Source organism: Umbelopsis ramanniana, assembly GCF_025399195.1.
Source record: "Umbelopsis ramanniana AG unplaced genomic scaffold K450scaffold_30, whole genome shotgun sequence".
NCBI lineage: Eukaryota > Fungi > Mucoromycota > Umbelopsidomycetes > Umbelopsidales > Umbelopsidaceae > Umbelopsis > Umbelopsis ramanniana.
This window is the reverse complement of record NW_026252116.1, coordinates 180,132-201,146: the sequence shown is the minus strand read 5'-3', so window position 1 is coordinate 201,146 and position 21,015 is coordinate 180,132. Positions and strand designations below refer to the sequence as shown.

Genomic DNA, 21,015 nt, shown 5'->3' with positions numbered 1-21,015 from the left:
TCATGTTCTTTTGAAAAGAAAATAAATACTCATCCATTGCATTACGGCTTTATTCACTACCCTAAACCATTATTTCTCCGTGCGTGTGTGCTTAAACCTCTCCCCCCATTATCTGAGTTGCACAAGGCCCAGCCAAGAAAAAAAAAACCCTGAATGGTCACATGTGTTTCAATTTTGGAGTGATCTCCGCGGTTGGCGAGCTTCATTTGGCAGTGCTCAGGGTTCAGTGTAGGCTGGAGGCATCTCGCCGGGTGCAACAGACCCTGAAGCTGTGTAGGTTGGCAGCGCTTCCAGATGCTGAGGCACCTCGTTGGTTTCTAAACAGCCAGGTCTTCAGTAGGCAGTCATCATGCGAAGCAGCATCGCTTACTTACCGTCAATGCGCTCCAGCAGCTCTCGGAAAATTGAATAGAATTCAAACCCCCCTATAGAAACACTTTCGTTTAGCAGGCAGGGAAATAGAAACTCCACTCATAGGCGTACTTACCGCCCTCCTTGAACGTGAGCTTCACTTGGCCCGGTTGCGAAAGTCCTCCACCTGCCACCTGTCAATGCAAAGCAATGCAAAATGAATACCTCTGCCAACCCCAATGCGTGGACAATGACCCTCTCTTTACCGGCAGAACATGTCCGCTGATGTAATTGGCAGCAAACCACGGTTGTTCGTATTTACAGTTTTTGAGCGAGAGCAGTGGGACGTGGAAAGATTTGAATTGCTGGGATGGCCGGTCAGGCAGATAAATCACCTAAGAAAATTATTTTTAGTCAAGTTTAATATTGCTTGCATAAGCCAATAGAGCTATATTGACCCTTTGATTAGATAGAAAGACTATGCCATTTGCGTCGTGCCACGCTCCACTGGAAAAGTAGCCGGTGAGATGCGGTGTGAGTAAGTGGATTTACTGTAAAGCTTACCCTGACGTTCCCGGATATCCGCTGCCAAAATAATAAAAAAAAAAAGGTGAGCGGAGCGTGGCCACTGCATAGGCAAGGGGGGGAAAAACCTTACCTGCCGCTACAATCCAACTCGAAATTCGTACTAGATTGCTTGAAAAATATCTTTTCTCTTGGCAAGGGTATAGGCGTATGGCCGTCCGGTGCAATCATCGTCCAGTTGATGCTCATGATTAGGTTAGATTATCTACGTTGGTATTGTCCGCCAACCGCTGAACAAGGTCAATTTTAAGAAAAGTCACCAGTCAGTCATTTTCAGCGTCAAACCCTGGTGTCTCAGTCACGGTCCCCAAAAAAACTCAGGCTGCCACTAATGATTGTTAGCACTGCAGTTGATGTAATATTTACTATGATTTATTCTTCCATGTAGCGTTTTAAAATGTGCAGTGCTAATAAAAAAAGCCCAGTAACACATAAAGGCAACAAATAACTGAAGGGCTTCATAGTGCCACTCTACTTCCCCAGCGATTCAATCACCTTGGCTTGCAGTTCACTTTGCTCTAGCTTGTTGTCTAGGAGTCGCGCCTGCGCGAGTTCATTCTTGCCACCCCCTTTACCATTGATATTTGTCAACACTTGTTTCAATACCTTAAATCAAAATAGAAGGAACGGAATGTTGAGCTACTATAGGCCATTTGCTATCCCCCTTTTTAAAGTGTTAAACTTACGTTTTGCGCTGTAACATCGCGCACAGACTTTGGATTCACAGCTACCATCACGGTATGATTGCTGACAAGCACATGGATATCCTCGTTCTGGTGTTCCTTCAAATAGTTGGCACGTTGAAGCATAAACCCACCATCCAGCGATGCATCAATTTGATGAACTTTGACTTTGTGATCTACGTTGAAGCAAGGAGAATAGAAGCGGTTAATTCATGGATAGGTAATTGAGCAAATCCCTTTGCATAAATGAATTTTTAAGAAAATTGCATTACCTTTGTAGAGCGTGGAAAGAACAGGAAGGCCGGGGTCAGCCTGAGCAAGCTTGTCAGTGACATGAGACAGCTGGCGCTGGGTATCGCGTAGCTGCGTCGACAGCTTGTCCACTTTGGGACCCAGTTCAGAGGACGAGTTGGCTCGAACAGCGTTAAGGACCGGTGGAATGAACCTGTATTCGTTTCTATACCACTCGATACAGGCAGGGCCCGCAATGGCTTCAATGCGTCGGGTGCCAGCCGCTACAGAACTCTCGCTGACTATTTTGAAAGGGTATAATTGGCGTAAACTGGTTACGTGCGTTCCTCCACATAACTCTTTGGTCACTTCTGGAACCTAAATATCATGTAGTTAGTCGTCCATTCGGCGGCTAGTGCATTGTCGACTGTAGGGTCACTTACCTCAACCACGCGGACGAGGTCACTGTATTTTTCGGAAAACACTGCAATGGCACCAGCGTCGATAGCCTTTTGCAATGGAAAATGGCGAGTCTTGGTTTTTGCGTCGGTCAAAGCAACCTCATTGATCCAATCTTCAATTTGCTGTAACTGCTTAGAAGACACGGGTTTGCCATACGTGAAGTCAAAGCGCAATCTAGCAGGTTCCACAGCGGAACCTAAGACAAGATATTAGGGTTGACATAGATCGACGGACAGTGCAATGCCATTCAAATGTTTCAAACCTACCTGCTTGAACAACATCAGCTTGAAGTATTCGGCGGAGTCCAGCGTTAAGAAGGTGCGTGGCTGTGTGGTGAATCTCTGCACCTTGTCGCAAACGTACATCCACGTTAGTTTTAACCAAATTGCCGACTTTCAAAAATTCTTCATCTTGAAGTAGCTGTTGACTGAAAGTGGTGTTGGTCTTGGGCTGGATACGCATAGCCAGACCTCCTTCATAAGGTTGAAACACATCAACAACATCCCACTCTTGCCCATTGGCCAGTGTAATCGATCCGGCGTCCGGTACCTGACCACCACCCATACCATAGAATGGACAAGGGTCGATAGACAATAAAACCTGAGGGGTTTTGGCCTTGGTATCGACATCAACAGCCACTATTTGTGATTCTTGGTGTAAAAGACTGTGATCGTATCCAGTGAACTCTGGGAATATTTGCTGATTTCTCCATTCTAGTAAACAGATTATATAAGTTGACTGATACAGTAATCACAACACGATTTCAAGTTGCCTTGATCTTCTAAGTGTAATAAACACTATCCTATATTTCACAACAAAGCTTACCAGAAAGTCGACCTTTCGCAAGATTATCACCTCCTTTCCATGATTCTCTTCCTTGAGAACGTTGTTTGTCTTGTAGCTTCTCAACCTCTGTACACCAAAGCAAATGTAAATACGGATTAACCTCAGTCACATATACAAACGCAATTCAGCTAATGTCTGTACCTTGAAGATCAACATGCCAGCCTCTCTCGGCAGCAATGATAACCGTCAGATCAAGAGGAAACCCATAGGTGTCATACAGTTTGAACGCAGTCTCTGCTGGAATCTCTTTTTGGTTTTGTAATTTAGGCTGTTCGAAAACAGACTCAAGCAGACCAAGTCCTTTTTCCAGTGTGGCGAAGAAAATCGTCTCTTCGCTCTGAATGATGTTCTGAATTGTTTCAGCTCTGGCACTTAATTCTGGATACCATTCCGTGCCAAAATTAGCCGTTAAATACGGATACAATCTGGTCAAAAACGGCTCTATAGTTTCCAAGTTAGCGAGAGCAGACATGAAATCCAGCATATCTAAATGACAGTGATACCTTTGAAGCCAAGTTGTCGGCCAGAGCGAAGGGCTCTGCGGATAATGCGTCGTAAAACATAGCCTCGACCAACATTGCTGACATCGTTATGTTAACATAATTCACTAGACCAACCGCACATGCCCTATGTCCGGTCTCATGCTTACCTTGGAATAATGCCATCTCCAATCATGAATGACATCGACCTCAAATGATCGGCAATAATTTTTTCATGAACACTGGGGTCTTCATCATTAGTGTTCTATCAGATGGAGAAAAACTCATTAATGCTTTCCTTAAATTCTTGCTCTCTCATCTGTCTTTTACTCACTGGCAAGTTCTCAGATTTCAACAAGTCCCTAATGCCACCAACCAGGGTTTGGAATTGATCAATCTGGAAAGTATTTTGCTTCGACTGAAGCACTCTTGCCATACGCTCTAAACCCATGCCGGTATCGATACAAAGTGTAGGAAGCGATGACAGGGTGCCATCAGCATGTCGGAAATTCTGCATGAATACCAAATTCCATACTTCGAGCCATCTAGAAGGTCAAACCAGGCACTCAGTCTCTTTCTGATCGGATTCAGGCACCGCATTCATAACCCATATCACACTTACCGCTCATCATCAGACGCATCCATATCCCTTGTATCCCAAAAAATCTCAGAGCACGGACCACATGGACCCTCGCCGTCTCCCATAGACCAAAAATTGTCTTCCTCTGTCAAGGGAATAATTCGATCTTCAGGTAAACCAATAACATTCTTCCATATATCATAAGACTCCTTGTCTGAATTGAGAACCCTGGCGACGTAAAATGAAATTAGAAAGAAATGAAGTTAGACAACTGTGTCTGATCAACAAAAATTGTCGTTGGAAGTGATATTACGTGACGCGCAGGCGATCAACAGGCATCTCTAACTCGTTGCGTAAAAAGTCCCAAGCATACTTGATAGCCTGAGCTTTATCATATCGACCGAATGAGAAGTTGCCAAGCATTTCAAAAAACGTATGATGTCGACTTGTATATCCCACGTTATCCAAATCGTTATGTTTGCCTCCAGCTCGAATGACTTTTTGCAACGACGTCGCAGACTTGAACGGTGCGCTTTCGGGCTTTAAGAAGTGCTCCTTGAACGGCACCATACCTATTCAACGTACGTAACAAAGTTTAGACCAAGATTCCGTGCAATAACAGTACTATGATAAATTCACTTGCCGGCGTTCGTGAACAATAGTGTTTTGTCATTATGCGGTATGATACTGGCGCTAGGAACACGGGTATGCTTGTGGTGTTCAAAGTAATCCAGAAATTTCGATCTGATCTCTGACGATGTTAGAGTTTTCATGGAGCGTCTATGCGGTACGTTCGCAGCGATCCTCGTGCGCATTAACCTGCACGACCACATGGCAACAAAGTTTTCTCAGCTTTTCCAAAGTATCACAAAGTTGATGCTTTCGACAAGGTGGTATAGGGAAATTTTTGGGCCAGTCTATTCCTGTGACTGCCATTTCGCAAATGCTCACTGACCATGAAGCGCGCTGGCCCGCCTTGTCAATCCCCTCGATACCCGCCATGTCGAGCTCTCTGGCCAATGCCAGACGCAAGTTCGATGCCTCTGTGCGAGCTGCTCATCTGCCGACAGACATAGATCCCCAAGACCTCGACGAGCCGGGATTCAAATCAGTGGCTGACAGGTATGTCATCGTACTCAATTTTACACCAATGGTGTCCGCAGATTAAACAATCAAAGTCGATACGTGAAAAACTAATATATACCTTACACAGTGGAGTACTCCTTATATCCGTTCTCCAATCAAGAATGAATTGGTGCAACTCGATATTTCCTAAATATCGCCATGATAACGTGATGCAACCGAGACGTGCAGCTAACACCAGGAAAAAGTGGCCAAACATGAAATTCATCGGCACCTATACATTACACCTCGGCCCACACGTATTTCCAGAAACCAGTTTTTACGAGGCCTATAGGATGGAGAGTTGGACGGATGTAGGCGTTGCTGCTGGAGTGATAAAGCCTATGACCGCGCCTAAACCAGAGGTCGTCGACGATTCCCCTGTTCTCGCAAAACCGGACGGCAGCCAGCACCTCACTGCAATACAGTCCGATGTGACCATGGCTGAAGCATCTCAAACGTCCGTTGTCACTGATGAGGCGGATGCTCCTCTTGTCATCACGGATGACAGTAACGATATGCCAGTTGATGCACTGAAGGACGCTTCTAGTCAACCAACCAGTAACATTGTCCCCATCAGCGATGTATTACAACCACCAAATGGAGCATCCAAACTCGTACACTACGACGTCGTCTTTGAATTCAAGGAGGTCCCAAATGAGCGGTTTGTTCTTCCGAAGCTGGCTATTGCTGAAATGTTAGAAGAGCAGAAAGAGGTAAAAGTGTTGTTGACGTGAAATAACGAGCGATGTTCAAGCATTGACAGCTTGCACTCTAGATCCTTTTATCATTTATGCTTCCGTTAGAACAAGCATCGACTGAAGATTATTTCAAAGAGCCAATGGCGAAAATAGCCCTCTGGGGAAGCACGTCTGAAGATGCTGAAATCCAGGCAGCTGTTTCTAAAGCTCAACAATTGCAGAAATCATCAAAGGAAAATGAAGAATCACACAGCGAGAAAGAAAAGGCACCAAATCATCAAGCTGTCAACATTAAGCTACAAGGAGCTGACGAAAACATTAGCATTGCCATCAAGAGATTTTTACGGCCCGTAGAAGAGGTACAGAACAGCATGATGGAAAAGGTATAGTTCAATGCATTTGGTTATCGCCCGTACGTCTCGCCCTTACTCATTACTACCTTGTCTATATCTGACTTCAGATGCAAACGATTCCAGTTCGGCATTTCTTGCAATACCGTACGTCATACGATGCAGCAGACGACACCATCGAGGTAAAGAGCGTTCCTTTCGTGCCTATATACTTTAGCTATGTGAGACTTAGCTTTATGCTACTTGGATCGCTTACACTCTTATGCCATTTTAGCCTCTGAAAAATAAGATCAATACTGTGCCTGAAATCATTACTGGACCTATTGCTGCTGAGAAAAAACGTAGTGAGCTTTTAAATGCCATTAAACTTGGAAAGCGACCACGTAGCGACTACCAGGAACATGAAGGTAATATGTCATTCGCCATGCCCTTCACCATCCCATGTACTTAACGTCAACTAAGCACAATCCCAATTTTTACAGCAGCAACACAGAAGCGCGGTGCTACTCATCATCCAAAGGATGATAACCTTTTGAAATGTCACTATTGTAGTACTCGGCATACATCGATGTGGAGACGTGGGCCAGATGGTGGAGGAACGCTCTGCAATGGATGTGGGTTAAGGTGGAAGCAAGGCGAAATCTTAGTTGGAGCGCCGGTGATTAGCTGGCACGACGAGAAGCAGTTAGCCAAACAGAGAAAGAAGGAGGAAGAAAAGATGGACGCAGAGCTTCCTCTTGAAGCCAAAGTTGAACCTGTCGAAAAGAAGAAATTGGTCAAGCAGCCCTCTCATCGTTCCAACGATGGTTCCAAGGCCGAACAGGCAACGTCACCAATTACCTCCAAGAACATTGGTTACATGGCAGCACAAATTGTACAGCAGCAGCATAAGCAGGTTATGCTTCAAAATGCCGCAAGTCAGTCGCCATCTAGCCAAGGCAGCACTCCCATTTCACCTTCACCAGCTGCACAAAGCTCCATAGGTAAGCAAATATTAGCCATGATACGTTTGAGCGTCGGAGATGTCTAATTGATGGTTATGTTCACGCAGCAGCAACGAAACCACCAGCGAAAAGGAAGGTTTCTGCAAAAACCAATACACCGTCTTCTGCACAAGCTTCTTCACCGTCTGACAACAACGCAACCGCATCATCACCCAACGCATCCAGGTTAATGTCATCTGCGCCTGCCCCAACGCCCACGACAGCACCTATGAATGCTGTGCAGCAATCTGTGACTAGTGGAGCAGGCATACCCCTCCCTACTCTCTCTATTGTCTTTAGCGATAGCATTGCTTTTACGCATCCTAACTGTGGAGTTGCACTATTGGAAGACATTTTCTCTATTAAGCTGCGAAAAGATGGACACGACGCCACGACCATTGATATACACAAGAACTTCTTACAAAAAAGTGATTTTAACATTGTGTTTGAAGGAGAGGCTAGACGCGAAATTTTGGTCATGACAGCAACCCTCTCCAGTCAGGAAGTGGTCAATCGGTTCGACCAGGTCCTCATTGATCCGGAATCAACAGCAAAACAACATGATGTCAAAATTCGCTTTTTAGAGAAGCTGGACCCCTCTGGCGGTGGAGTGGTCAAACGCATCCTTGAACGATGGGTCACAGCAAATCCCCTGGTCTCCATGGTACCGCCCACAGACTCATCCAAACCGGCCGACACCTCAAATTAATGAACCCCCCCCCCCCCCCGCATTGTATCATACCCTCTCTCAGTCCCATCTGTATTATATTCACTGCACAACCGCAAGTTGTCAATAAACATTTTATCGTTTAAGCACTTCATCGTCGCACGCTGCTGCTCACAAGAAAGAAATCCACTTTGCATTGGCATTCATATTGGACCGTGCCACTGTTAGGGCCGGCGCCAGTTTCAGTCGATACCAGAACATAGCATAGCATACATTGCATTCGGATCACACATAATGGATAAGCATCTTCCAGACACGGTTTACCATTTTTCCCAACATAACAAACCAACCCCACTGCCTCACGGGTAGACTGACGGATGTAGTAATTTAATCAGGATGAAAATTTTATACACAAAAAGCATGTATGATGAAAAAATATCGTGGTTGCAATTTTGTCCATTCCTTGGATGAGCTTTTTGGAACTAGCTGGTGCAGGAAATATTTTTGGCGCCGGCGGGCAGTACAAATCTAAACATTGAAACAAATAGCAATATGGTGCGGGGTGGGGTGGAAATGTCTAAGCTTCGGTCTTGCGAGCCTTGACAGCGGTTCTGTTAGGGTTGCCTTGGAACTTTCTCTTGCCTCCTCTGCCACCGCCTCCTCTACCGCTGTTTCTACCACGCGTGTTGGAGTTCTTTTGACGTTCCTTGCGTGCTTGGTAGTGGGAAGCGGCCTCTTCAGCAGTGGGAAGAGAAACCTTGATAGGGCTATCTTCAGAGCTGTTGACAGTGTCAAGCAATTCTTGAGCATTAGCATGCTTCAATTCAACAAAACCAGCTTGACCATCACGATGAACCCAAGCAGCTTGATCTTGACCGACAAAAGCCTGTGTTCCAAGAATGAGTATATAGGTACTTTGAGAGCCACTAAACAAAACGCCAATTTACCTTAATATCCTCAACGGATGTGTCCTCCTTCTCGAGTGAAAACTTGAGGAGCATTCCCTCAGGAACTGAGTCCTGGGCATAACTGCTCTTAGTCTTTGTGGGTTGTGAGAAGTTGGCAGCAAAAGCGTTGAACTTTTTGGGCTTTCGGGTTGAGTTGGGTTCATCCTTGTATTGTTCAGCCTTCATGGTAACATAAGCTTCCTTAGTCATGATCAAAAGATCAGTGTCCTTGTACTTGAGCTTCTGTTCAGCGGCCTTCTTTGCGTCGTCGAGAACGGCGTATTCAACGAAGACAGATCCCTAAAATACACCATACAACGTTAATTTCCCTGTCGATTGTGAATCATTCATGCATCATGCCAATTGTACCTTGAATTTACTGGGCTTGGTATCAGTCTTGCGCATTCTAACAGCTTCAACCTTTCCAAACTCAGAGAACATCTTCTCGATCTCTTCCTGGAGCTCGAAGAAAGCCTTGTTGTCACCGTCGATTTCGGTAGGGAAACCTTTCTGGGAACATACAAAAAAGTCCAGCGTGAGTCACAATGTCTGCGCGACAAGTGTAGGTGGGGTGCGATCAAGTACTTACAGCGTAGATGGTGCGCTCGAAAAGGGCTTCAGGTCGGACCAATTCAGTCTTTCGTCGAACATTAAGACCATCCTCGCTGACTTCGAGAAGCTCTGGGCTCTCCTTCACAGCCTCAGTAATGAGATCAATATCCTCTGAAATCAACTTCATCTTCTTGAAGCTTGCAATTGTGTTGATAGGTACCCCTATAATCACCCAGCAAGTAAACCCCGAGTCAGTAAATCATTCCAAGCTGATGTTCAGGCCATTTTGTTGGGTCTTTTTGTAGAAACTCTGTCAACTTACATCGATCCTTGTTGGTGGTGGTCAAGGTGTACAAAAATTTGTCATAGGGAAGGTTGGAATCACCAAAATAGAATTCAACTTGTTTCAAGATCTTGTTCTTAAGGTCAGCTTGGTCGCCGTTTTGGATTTCGCTCATTGTGATGAAAGAAAGAGTGGGCAAAATGCAGGATGGATCTGTTTCGTTCTCAACTTTTTTCTTTAGAACTCATGCCGCCCACACAGAAAAAATTGTGTTGGCAGTCACAAGTGACGCGTTTTCTCCAAGTCGCCGAAATTGCCTCTCCACGCGATCGTTTCCCCCACTCACAACCTCGCTGTTATGCCCTGCCGTACCTATTTGGCAGTGGCAGGTGGCAGCTTCTTGCTACTGCTGGCCATGTTTTGGTCCTTCCTATTTGCTTCTAGAGACCCAAAATTATGTGAAATGTCATATTCACGTCCAGTGCACATCGAACAGCTTTCGTTCAATGCGTCTTGGTCTCGGCTGGCTGAAAAGTACAGCCTTTACCTTTATCGAGAGGGAGGCATCGATATGAGCGACCATGTTTATAGAGATAGCCAGCCGGTGTTGTTTATTCCTGGTCACGCTGGAAGCTACAAACAGGCTCGATCTATTGCTTCCGAAACCACTGTTCAATTCCACCAACTCCTCCAACAACACGGTCGACAACATCAACAAGCCAAACTCGATTTTTTTACATGTAATTTGCTTGATAGTCTATGTTCTTTACTAACTTTTTTATGCATCACGAAGATCTAATCATTCATCTTTCAGTGAACTATAATGAGGAGTTATCAGCCATTCATGGGCCAACGTTACTATCGCAAGCCGAGTTCGCAAATGACGCGATTCGATATATCTTGTCGCTTTATCATCCCTCTACATCCATCATCATTGTCGGGCACTCCATGGGTGGTGTCATAGCACGCATACTTCCCACTATACCCAATTATAATCACAACAAACTCAATACTATTATCACACTCTCCACTCCGCATTCGGTCCCGCCCGCTCCAGTAGATAGGACCATAGCCAACGTGTATCGAAACATCAATGCGTTTTGGAAAAACGAACTGGTTGATGGTGCTTTGAAGGAAGTCGCCCTTATTTCGTTGGCGGGTGGAAATTTGGATAATATCGTCGCTTCAGATGCAACCAGTCTTCATGGCCTTGTTCCGTCATCTCATGGATTTTCTGTCTACACCACTGGTCTACCTCATGTTTGGACAGGAGCAGATCATATGGCAATCCTATGGTGTAATCAACTCGTAAAGCGACTTTCAACTGCCATCATCAAATTGGTCGATGAGAAACGACCATCGCAAATTAAACCACTGCATACTAGAGTCAATATACTCAGAAAATTGTTGCTTTCTCGACTGGACAACAACGATGAGACGTATTATTTAGGTATGGACTTTGATGCTGAATCTTGACAAGTGTGACAGCTCTGCTATAACCGTGCTATACACTGTAGGCACTACTACTGCCAAGGTATTGGACACTCTAGACACAGCAGTCATCGACGCACCTCGAATAAGGGTACCATTCCAAAGTGATGTGCCGGCGAAAAATCAATATGTCTTCAAAGCGCAAGCAGTACCTTCCGCCGATTTCCACATCATCACTACTGCTCAACCAAATAGCCAATTAAGAGTCAACATATGCAAGCAGCAAGATACCGCTGGTCATCTATTATGTAACAGTGTGATTGGTAATGCAGAGTCCCTACCACAACCAGAAAACTCTAGCATTCCATCTTTGGTAGCGTTGAGAATTCCAAGCCGGCATCTGTGGAGTAAAGACCTTATTGTCGTGGACCTACCCAGTCAGCTAAACAATGGATACTTCAAGGGTGAATTCCAGCCACAACATGATCAATTACTGGTTTTAAATCACACATATCTTAGTAAGTTCTTTGAGAGCATACCCCCCGTCTAAGTTATTATGATTCTAAAGGACTGTATCCACTCTATTTAGGCTTGTTATATCGGTCTGCCACATTTGAGTTTCCCAAGCTGGAAGGGAGCGTGGTCCACTTTCCAAACATACACAATCCATTATTTCGGTACAAGCTAACCATCACCTCAACGCAGTCCGAGAGCAGCAAGAACACGGCACCTATTATAAGGATGAGCACCAACCAACTGTACGAAAGCAAATTTTTCACCGGCGCGAGTCGGGATATTGATATCGCATTCCATGGAGAAAGTTCATTTGCCGTAGGCCAGCAGTTGCCTCATGTTGAAGGTGGACTCAAACTACACATTTTCAATCAACCTCATCGTGCCTTGCAAGCTACACTCAAAGTCGATGTATTTTCCAGTCTGGGGAGAATCCTACTACAGCACGGCATAGCGTTGTCAGTGTTGCCATTCGCATTTGCTACCATGGTCCTATGCTATCAGCTTGCCACATTTAACGCCACTCGCAGTCTACCAAAGTGGACAGTGATTGCGCAACAACTCTACGTAAGGTTCATCCTACTTGGATGGTGCATATTAACGACTTTGGCTGTTTTCAGTGGTCAAATTGCTCGCATAGCAACGACACTAGGCATAGACAACGGGTTATACGGATTAGGCGTCAACGGATCCGATGCTGTGGTGCCGGCCATCATCGTGATTTTATCGAGTGTTGGCTTGATTTCATTCGTTGTGCTGGTACTTGATATGCTTGTTTGGATAATCAATCGAACTTTAATTTTCATGCAGGGACAACGTGGTGTGCAGTCCACTATGCCACACGCCGATCCCATGAAATCCTCGGCTCTTTGGGTCACGGTCGTCTTGCTTCTGAGCGGATTCATTCCACCTCCTGCTTTGTTCACTGCGGTATTTCTGGCTCAGGTGTTCCTATGTTCCCGAGCACTGACGGCATCGACGGTTACGGTAAATGCTCTATTTTTATTTTTTTATTTCTCAGTCTGTTTTTTTTTCCAAAATTCGAAAATAGTGAAAATCCAACTGAGAATGGAAACGTTCATGAATGAGGTCACACCCCCTTTAACGATATTTTCCGTTCCGTATCATGAATCTAAGCAGGGCTCAAATCAATATCGATGCAGCTTCTCGGTCCTTGTGATCCTGTGTTGCCTTCTACCTTATAACGGACCAGCAACGCTGGTGTGGATACAAAACCTCATGGCTGGGTGGTATGAAATACCACATCTTATGGGGTCTCTGGAAGGGCGGTTACAGTTAGTGGTTCTAGTGGCGTTCTTAACGCATTTAAGGACCGATAGCCTGTTGGTGCCCATAACGGCCTTTGCCATTGGAGGTCCATTGGCCGTGGGGTTGATGACATACTGCTTTTCCTTAGGCATCCATTTTGCTTACTCCTTGCAGTGGGTAGCGTGTTGTATATGGCTATTATGGACCATACCGACCAAGACCAAACAAGACTAGGATGTGATATACGGAGACCCAAAATCGGTATTGGCCCAATGATTTTAGATCCATAGGAAACAGTCTGAGATTCCCATAGGGTCCCAAAAATTTCCAGTCAATAAAATATTGCATGCTTTCAATGAGATGGATGACCTTGTATCCATTGATTGGGAGGGACACAGGTGATTCAAACTGCCCGAATTTCCCATCCTAATGACAACGTGATCTTCCATCCGTCATGGCTCTTTAAGGGAGAAAGTCGAACGAAATAGTCTCTCCCCATGTAAAATTGAACGTTAGCTCAGGAGAAGTATCTTGGCATTCTGAATTTGAACCACATTACCAACGGTAACATTTGGAATAGTTCAGTGAGTTAAGTGTGCAGTGTGTGTAGTCCTACGGCAAATAGGCGTGGTGTGCTACAGATGTGGACCCGGGTTACAATGCTTGAAAATCAAGCCATCATTACCCAGTTTCGGAGTTCTTGAGTTTTTTAAGAGATCGACATAACTTAATAACCTTACTCTTTCATCTAATAGCATCATCGCTTTCCCCTCTTTCTATTTACTTCTTCAAAATGCCAGCTTATCGAAAGTTGGAATCCTCAGAGCCAACTTTAGGGTACCAGATGGCTAGAACACTCACCGTTACTAGCCTTGCAGCAGCCGTAGTGCTCTCGTTTGGTGCTCTATTCTACACAAGTAGGTTATGTTATGTTTCCATAAAACTTATGGTTAACTCGTATTCACGCTTTTCCCATCAGCAACGAGTCGCCATACAACCTCGGCCGTAGCGCATTATAGTGCTTTTCAGTGTGGTTTGCCTCCAAAGCTGACATTTCCAGTATCAGAAGATGGAACATATACACCCACTGATCCACACCCTTCTCTTCGACAAATCGTCACCTTTGTCAAACCAGAAGACCATGACCAGTACTGCGAGCAATGGAAGCAGTTGGCCGACTTGGAAAATGCTACAGCTGCGTATGATCGCAATATACAAGACCAATGTGGCAATTGGCAAGAGAAGTATAAGCGCTTGCACCAGCGTCGTACTCGACAACTGGAGCAGTTGAAGAATGGAGATCTGGACGAAAAAAATTATGAAGACCGTCCAAAGTTCATTTCGTACATCTGCGCTAGTCTTGGAGGCTACCACCACTCTGGATGCGGCGGACTTGCTGATAGAATGATGGGTAAGTCCTCTTTTCTTTTTTGAGTGATGTTCCGGAGAAGCGGGCAATCATTTTTGATACGCCATTTTTTTTGGCTTGCCTTTTTGAACATAGGAATGGTGTCCACGTTCTTTACAGCCTTGGTCACGGATAGAGCTTATTATGCTTACTGGGAGCCACATAACCCATTTGAACTGGAGACAGCATTCGAAGCTCCCAATATTAATTGGACCTACGATGTAGACACCTTCAACCGCATTTACGATAATTCTTCGCTCATGACCAGTCGTCGCTTCCTGGATACCATCAATGTCAAGTTGGGATACCTTGACACCATGCTTTTCGGAGGTGGAACTGACACCAACTTTACTGAACTTTGGCCAGAAAGTGTAAGTGATACGAGCACGAATCTTCAACCTTCTTTTGAATATCCGTATAAAGCTAACAGCCTCTCTCTCACTTACTGCAGTTGATCGAATCCATATCCAACCGTGGCTATGTACTACATACCTTGAGAAATTCAACCATATACCCTCAATTTTTGAAATCCATGGGCCTCAATGAAGAAAACATCTTTGGCTGTATTACCGACTTTTTATTCCGCCCCACCATAGGATCCAGGCGATTCATTGATGCCTATCGATATCTACTTCGCCTTGACAGTGTCCTTAGTATCGGTGTCCAAATCCGAACAGGCGATGACAATATCATTGATCCAGCTACTGGAGCTCTGGGTACCGACATGGCGACATACGATTACTTTTTTAAATGCGCACGGCAGATTAGTGAAAGCCGCCGAAAGCCACATCATACCAAAGTAGTCTACTTCCTCGTTACGGACTCGGCTTCGTTGAGAGATCAGGCGGTCAAGCTAAATGATAATCCCGTTCTCAGTGAAAAGTACTTTGGAGACAAGAACTCTCGGGTGCTGGTCACTGGGCTGCCTATTGAGCACATTGAACGCGGAGAGGTGACACATGCCTATACCAAACACTTGAACCTCACTGACGCCGAACGAAACTCCATAGAACATCAAATCTCTCATAAAGAGCAAATCGCCGGTGTCAATAGTGCCATTATTGAAAATTACATCCTGAGTTCCACTTCCTATCGCGTCATCACCAAGATGGGATACGGTAAAATGGCTGCGTTCAATTCTCGGGTCAATGGCACCACCTATGCTCTTCCAGTGGTAAGTGTGTGCGAAGCCAACGGTGTCGTATTTTTGATTCATACAGCCAGCATTCACTGACTCAATGCCTTTTTTTTTTTTTTCCTCCAGTTACGCAAATATGAACTTGGCGCTGAGGTCCCAGATTGTAGCGACCCGAACGCCATAGAATCGTTTGAAAACCTAAGTCTTATGTGGAGCTTGGGTTAAAAGGCTTGACTCCATGTCAATTAATATACTCATGATGGTTTTGTTATTGTTCTCTACAAGGCACGATCACTCCCTACTTTATTTCTGTACCATAGTTATCTTCATTCCTTCCCCACCCCGATCTTTTGCCGTTGACCAGCTTGTCATCTATGTAATTTATTGATGCTGTGCAAAATTGCTCAGTTCTGAAAAATAAAATAAATAGACCTTTCAATTGAAGCTAATTATGACCCCAATTGAATTCATCATAGCCGTGCGTAGTCTCTCTACTGCGCTTACGCTAGTGTGCTCAGTCAGCCACCCAGGGGTTGTTGCTCTCAAAAAATGAATTACTCGCGTGGGTTATTATTTTTTATATTTTGGTCTTGTTGGTTTTATTTGGTATTGCGAAATGATACCTTCTTTTTTGCTTTTAACAATCAATCACTAGACTAGCAAGCATCAACCACAAAAGAATTAAAAAAAGGACATCACACACAATGTTCACAAACCAGTGTTGAAAAGGTCTGTATTGATGAAGAAGGTTTACAAAACGAATTTAAACAGACTCCTGAACGGCGGGTTCGACAAAGTCCTTCTTGATCTTGGTACCAATGTCAGCATCACCGGCAGCATCACCACCGTGAAGAGCGAGGAGAGACTGGACATCGAACTTGGGGCTCTTGAGGATCTTGACCTTGCGGACGTAGACGTTTTGCAAGGGGAAGATACCTTGGCAAGCCTTCTCAATACGGTGACCAATGATATCCTGGGCAGTGGGAGAAGAAGAGGTGATGAGCTTGGAAACGAGCTCCTTGAGATCGCAAGAAGCGGATTCTTGGGTCATGATCTCGAACATCTTCTTGCGGATCTGACGGATCTGGGAGGACTGAGCATAGGTGGTCTTCTTGATCTGGTTGCGGCGACGAGCAGTGAAGGCAATGACGAAAAGACGGACGAGGTAACCGTCGGTGGTCTTGACATCAATGAAAGCCTCCAAGAGGGACTGCCACTTCTTGACGAGAGAACGGAGCTTATCAGAGGTGAAGTCCATTCCGTGGAAGTTGGTGAGGCAGTTCTTGCCCTGAATTTCATCAACTCTCAGCTTGATCTTGCGGAAAGCACGATCCTCATCCTTGGTAAGATCGCCGAGAGAAACTTCGAGAACACGACCCTTAAGGTAGTCGTTGGCGTTCTCTAAATGGAGGGTAAAAAAGTTTTATACGTTAAGTGAGATGAATGGGGGACTTGTAAAAAATTTCAACGTGACACTTACTGAGACCCTGGGTACGGTTGACAAGAGTCTTACCGACCTGGCGAACATCGAACATAGAAGGAGCCTTGATGTCATACCAGTCCTTGCGGGTGAAGGGGTCAACGCTAGATAAATGGGCGAAATGTCAGTAATGAAAAAAAAAATTATCATGGTAAAGCAGCATGTAACACTGAAAATATTTTTTCCCAAAATCGGTTTGGCAATCGACATGGAATGGGTAGAATATACGACAGTTGTTGAGAGCACTTACACCTTCTTCTTCAATCCCTTCTTTCCTTTGCTGAGACGCCTAGTGGAAAAAAACAATTGGAGAGCATTAGTCAATGTTGGGTAATCGAGAAAAGTTGGAATGTCAATGTTGCAATTTCGAGACACTTTACTTGTTCTTGCCAACAGCTGTAAATGGATAGATGTTAGTTAGATGGATGTTTGGCGCATAGGATCGATGGGATGGATGATGCTGTACTCACCCATGATGGGTTCGGTTAAAAAGAGGGATTCAACGGATTGCAAAGCTTGAGGCTCTTTGAGCAACCCCCCTCTCCGCCATTTGTGACAGCGGATTGGGAAACCCTACCCGTCCAGATTTTTGCACACTACCGAAAATTTAAGCCGAGATATTTTTTTAGCAAGCTTGTCAATATCCCATTCTTCAAAAACCATGCCACGCATCGTCGTTCTCATTTCAGGCAGTGGTACCAATTTGCAAGCTATTATAGATGCCACTCAACGAGGTGATCTGAAGGCCGAAATCGCTTTGGTGGTGTCTAACAAGCAAGCTGCTTATGGCTTGAAGCGGGCTGAAGCTGCGGGTATTCCTACCAAGGTGTTCTCGCTTAAGCGATTCAAGGACCAAGGCAAATCTCGCGTTGAATTTGACGTTCATGTTGCCAACTCCATTGCTGAATATAAACCCGATTTGGTCGTCCTTGCTGGTTGGATGCATATCTTGTCACCAGAGTTCTTACAAGTCTTCCCCAACAATGTCATCAACCTCCACCCTGCTTTGCCCGGTCAATTTGACGGAGCACACGCCATTGAACGCGCTTACGACGCTTTTAAGAAGGGAGAGATTACCGAGACCGGCGTCATGGTGCACAAGGTCATCGCTGCCGTCGATCAAGGTCAAGTCATCATGAAGGAGCCTGTGCCAATATACAGCTCTGACTCACTGGAAGATCTTGAGAATAGAATTCACTCAGTTGAACATGGATTGATCGTCAAAGGTGCTCAAGCGTTCCTCGATCAACTTACTTCATCATAGATCGATCGAATATCTACATAATATTGTTTGTCCTGTCGTGCCTCTATCACACAGTAACAGCCCCGCCTTGGTTTTCACCCATTCACCCTCCCTCCTGAGCTATTTCCTCACATACTCCATATAAAAAATCGTCATTCATCACCCATTTTATTTTTAAATCGTTATAAAGCAGCATTTATCTGATCATCAATGATAGCATCGGCTGGGTTAGAACGTTATTTTACCACTTGTTACCCTTTCCCTTCTTCTTCTTCTTAGCAGCGGGTTTGGGCTTGGGTGAGCTTGCAGCGACAGCTTCAGGCTGAACTTCAGGGGTAGCAACAGGCACTTGCTTTGGCATACCTGCGATATTTGCGCTTCCAGTGCCGCCAATGCCTCCTCCAACATCGCTAGCACCTTGTGATCCTTTAGCCAAGGCCTTCTTGTTCTTACCCTTGGCTCTGTAACTGGAACGTTCGCGCTTAGGCAACCATCTTTCAGGGTCTGGAGTGGCTTGTGCATCATATTGCTTGGGCAACAATGCCTTTCTCTTCTTCTTGTTTTTAGATTTCTTGGCAACATGTCCATCTTTACCGTCCTTCTTCACGTATCGGCGTTTGACACCAGGAACAACATATTCAAGAGTGGCGAGATCCAATTCGCCGGACTCAAATGCGGGAAGTGAGTTTCCGTACTTTTCGGCCATAGCAGGATTGACTTCAGCATACGCAGTAATCAAACCAGCAATGGCTTGAGCATCCATAGGGTCTGCCTTAACAAGTTGTTCATAGTCAGTAGCTGCGTCTTGGAATCGTCCAGCTTTGAGCTTGAACGCAGCGGTTTGCTTGAGGATCGAGGAAGGAGGCTTGGTGCTCGTAGAGGAGGTACCCTTCTTCCACTGCGCTGACGCATCATCTAATGTTTGCATAGCCCGTTCAGATTGCCCAGTTTGTTCATACAACCACACAAGGAGAGCAATGAGAGCAGGTTGATAATAGACTTCTGGCTGAGACTTGACTTCGTTGAGGTAGCTCTCCAATGTTTCCAAAGCAGCCGTGCGCTTGGCATCAATGAGTTGGAGTTGGATGATAGCAAAACGAATGGCAAGAGATTGCGGCTGTTCTTTGGCGAACGATTCCAAATCGGCAAGTGCTTTGCTGTTCTTGTTTTGGTGAGCGGAAACTGCAGCTAAAATCAAGTACAAGTCTTCGTTGCCAGGGTACTTTTCCAAAAGTTTTTGAGTCAAATCTGTACAGGCATTGTACTATAGCATATGATTAGATATTAGATCATCTTTCGCAATTGCGACAATAGCCACCGCATTCAATTTACCTTATGCATGTAAAGGTTAAGAAGAGCTTCGTTCATAGAAATCACACGCTTTTGATGGGAGAAGAGCTTGCTATCAAGTTCTTTGGCACTAGCAGCCTTCAACTTCTTGGCAGCATCAAATAGATCTTCATTCTTTTTGGCAGAAACCAAATTGTTGGCCACTACGGCGGAGACTACAGGATCAGCAGAGCTAAAGAGTCAAGGGTAAGTAAACTTGTAAGATATGGCAAAATCGTACAATTGAATCAAAGCAAAGTACCTTGATTTGACAATAGACTGATAAAGCTCAACCGCCTGGTCAGTCTTGCCCTGCAGCTGATAGACATAAGCTAACTGGGCGACAATGACAGCAAGTTCTTGTTCAATGTCAGCTTCGGTATAATCATCTCGGATCATAGATTCCCTGCAAATCTCTGCACCAGGACTTTGTTAATCTCTATTCAGTCTCTAATCATTACGTATAGAACCTTACTCTTTGCGGATTCCAACAGGTCCTGAGCCTTGGTCAAGTTGCCTTGGGCAATTTGACCACAGGCAGAGTTATAAGCAAGTTCATATGTTTCGGTGTTATCCTTCAAATCATGCTTTTCGTTCAAGGAACCAGTGAACGTGAGCATAGATGCCTTTACGGCATTGTAATTTGCAAGAACTTCGTAGTAGCTGCCTTCACCATCGTTCATTTCATCGAGAAGTGATCGGTAGATATCGAGGCAAGCGGCGTAGTTCTCAAGGCGGTAGTTCTAAAAAAGAGAAAGAGCCAAGTTTTTGTTAAAACGTGATAATGGCAGACTTTCCAAAGAGAAGAACCATTACCAATTGAGCCTCCAGGTGTCGTGTGGCAACATCTTGCTGGCCTGATTGGTTTGCCGTCTCAATGACTTCCAATGCTTGAGCCAATTGATTGCTACGGTACAGACAGTAGGCACGTTCAAACAGAAACTTGTTCTCGCCTTTGAACTTTCTGGACAAGAGTGCCAGGGCGTCAGAGTACTTCTCCAAGCGGATCAAGGTAATCAGCTTGCAGTGCAAAGCGTCCTGATCATCAGAAGCAATGCCGAGAATTTTGTCGCACATCTTGAGAGCTTTGTCATATTCGGCTTGAGATACAAATCGCTCTAGCTCTCCAAACAGAGCAGGTAACTGATCTGTAGAAGACATTGTAAGTGGACGGATGAATCCAAGTTGATGCGATGAGTTGCACTGAGCACAACAAATTGAAACTGTCGAATGTGATTTTTAGAACCCCGATCACCAGTGCACTTCCCCTTGATGAAGGCACAAGGTTTTATTCTTCGTATTTAAAGAAAAAAACTTTCGAATTTAAAGGCATGTAGGAAAAAAAAGGATGAACTGAATTATATCAATATACAAATGGACGC

At 44.9% G+C, this 21,015-nt stretch overlaps 9 protein-coding genes across 9 annotated transcripts; 4 read left to right on the top strand and 5 right to left on the bottom strand.

The window, feature by feature from the left end:
* Position 1: 1 nt before the first annotated feature.
* On the bottom strand, positions 2-1,271 carry K450DRAFT_242795 (uncharacterized protein). Its single transcript, XM_051589314.1, has 7 exons — positions 1,010-1,271; positions 916-936; positions 810-858; positions 618-746; positions 488-545; positions 375-425; positions 2-317 (listed from the first exon to the last, which is right to left on the bottom strand). The coding sequence occupies exons 1-7, from the start codon at positions 1,123-1,125 to the stop codon at positions 217-219; spliced, it is 525 nt and encodes a 174-aa protein (XP_051444344.1). The 5' UTR covers positions 1,126-1,271; the 3' UTR covers positions 2-216.
* Position 1,272: 1 nt separating this feature from the next.
* On the bottom strand, positions 1,273-4,887 carry K450DRAFT_242775 (uncharacterized protein). The gene is made up of 11 exons (XM_051589313.1): positions 4,531-4,887; positions 4,260-4,445; positions 3,972-4,182; positions 3,808-3,902; positions 3,662-3,738; positions 3,300-3,599; positions 3,138-3,224; positions 2,579-3,025; positions 2,294-2,508; positions 1,892-2,228; positions 1,273-1,795 (listed from the first exon to the last, which is right to left on the bottom strand). The coding sequence occupies exons 1-11, from the start codon at positions 4,785-4,787 to the stop codon at positions 1,605-1,607; spliced, it is 2,403 nt and encodes an 800-aa protein (XP_051444343.1). The 5' UTR covers positions 4,788-4,887; the 3' UTR covers positions 1,273-1,604.
* A 253-nt stretch (positions 4,888-5,140) lies between these two features.
* K450DRAFT_242769 (uncharacterized protein) lies at positions 5,141-8,188 on the top strand. The gene is made up of 7 exons (XM_051589312.1): positions 5,141-5,339; positions 5,431-6,055; positions 6,118-6,423; positions 6,501-6,572; positions 6,665-6,797; positions 6,873-7,373; positions 7,442-8,188. Exons 1-7 carry the CDS (start codon positions 5,161-5,163, stop codon positions 8,080-8,082), a joined length of 2,457 nt encoding a protein of 818 aa, XP_051444342.1. The 5' UTR covers positions 5,141-5,160; the 3' UTR covers positions 8,083-8,188.
* A 774-nt stretch (positions 8,189-8,962) lies between these two features.
* Positions 8,963-10,046, bottom strand: K450DRAFT_242763 (uncharacterized protein). The gene is made up of 5 exons (XM_051589311.1): positions 9,862-10,046; positions 9,577-9,761; positions 9,357-9,497; positions 9,240-9,287; positions 8,963-9,167 (listed from the first exon to the last, which is right to left on the bottom strand). The coding sequence occupies exons 1-5, from the start codon at positions 9,995-9,997 to the stop codon at positions 8,967-8,969; spliced, it is 711 nt and encodes a 236-aa protein (XP_051444341.1). The 5' UTR covers positions 9,998-10,046; the 3' UTR covers positions 8,963-8,966.
* Positions 10,047-10,159: 113 nt separating this feature from the next.
* K450DRAFT_242762 (uncharacterized protein) lies at positions 10,160-13,400 on the top strand. The gene is made up of 4 exons (XM_051589310.1): positions 10,160-10,562; positions 10,637-11,272; positions 11,340-11,771; positions 11,843-13,400. Exons 1-4 carry the CDS (start codon positions 10,181-10,183, stop codon positions 13,267-13,269), a joined length of 2,877 nt encoding a protein of 958 aa, XP_051444340.1. The 5' UTR covers positions 10,160-10,180; the 3' UTR covers positions 13,270-13,400.
* A 157-nt stretch (positions 13,401-13,557) lies between these two features.
* Positions 13,558-16,040, top strand: K450DRAFT_280961 (uncharacterized protein). Its single transcript, XM_051593381.1, has 5 exons — positions 13,558-13,952; positions 14,015-14,446; positions 14,540-14,814; positions 14,895-15,617; positions 15,708-16,040. Exons 1-5 carry the CDS (start codon positions 13,829-13,831, stop codon positions 15,804-15,806), a joined length of 1,653 nt encoding a protein of 550 aa, XP_051444339.1. The 5' UTR covers positions 13,558-13,828; the 3' UTR covers positions 15,807-16,040.
* Positions 16,041-16,042: 2 nt separating this feature from the next.
* Positions 16,043-17,653, bottom strand: K450DRAFT_242744 (uncharacterized protein). The gene is made up of 5 exons (XM_051589309.1): positions 17,532-17,653; positions 17,442-17,457; positions 17,312-17,350; positions 17,062-17,165; positions 16,043-16,982 (listed from the first exon to the last, which is right to left on the bottom strand). Exons 1-5 carry the CDS (start codon positions 17,533-17,535, stop codon positions 16,345-16,347), a joined length of 801 nt encoding a protein of 266 aa, XP_051444338.1. The 5' UTR covers positions 17,536-17,653; the 3' UTR covers positions 16,043-16,344.
* K450DRAFT_242738 (uncharacterized protein) lies at positions 17,612-18,435 on the top strand. The gene has a single exon (XM_051589308.1). It carries the CDS (start codon positions 17,723-17,725, stop codon positions 18,323-18,325), a length of 603 nt encoding a protein of 200 aa, XP_051444337.1. The 5' UTR covers positions 17,612-17,722; the 3' UTR covers positions 18,326-18,435.
* A 49-nt stretch (positions 18,436-18,484) lies between these two features.
* On the bottom strand, positions 18,485-20,828 carry K450DRAFT_242733 (uncharacterized protein). Its single transcript, XM_051589307.1, has 5 exons — positions 20,450-20,828; positions 20,109-20,376; positions 19,896-20,049; positions 19,637-19,826; positions 18,485-19,568 (listed from the first exon to the last, which is right to left on the bottom strand). Exons 1-5 carry the CDS (start codon positions 20,792-20,794, stop codon positions 18,546-18,548), a joined length of 1,980 nt encoding a protein of 659 aa, XP_051444336.1. The 5' UTR covers positions 20,795-20,828; the 3' UTR covers positions 18,485-18,545.
* Between the last annotated feature and the right edge of the window lie 187 nt (positions 20,829-21,015).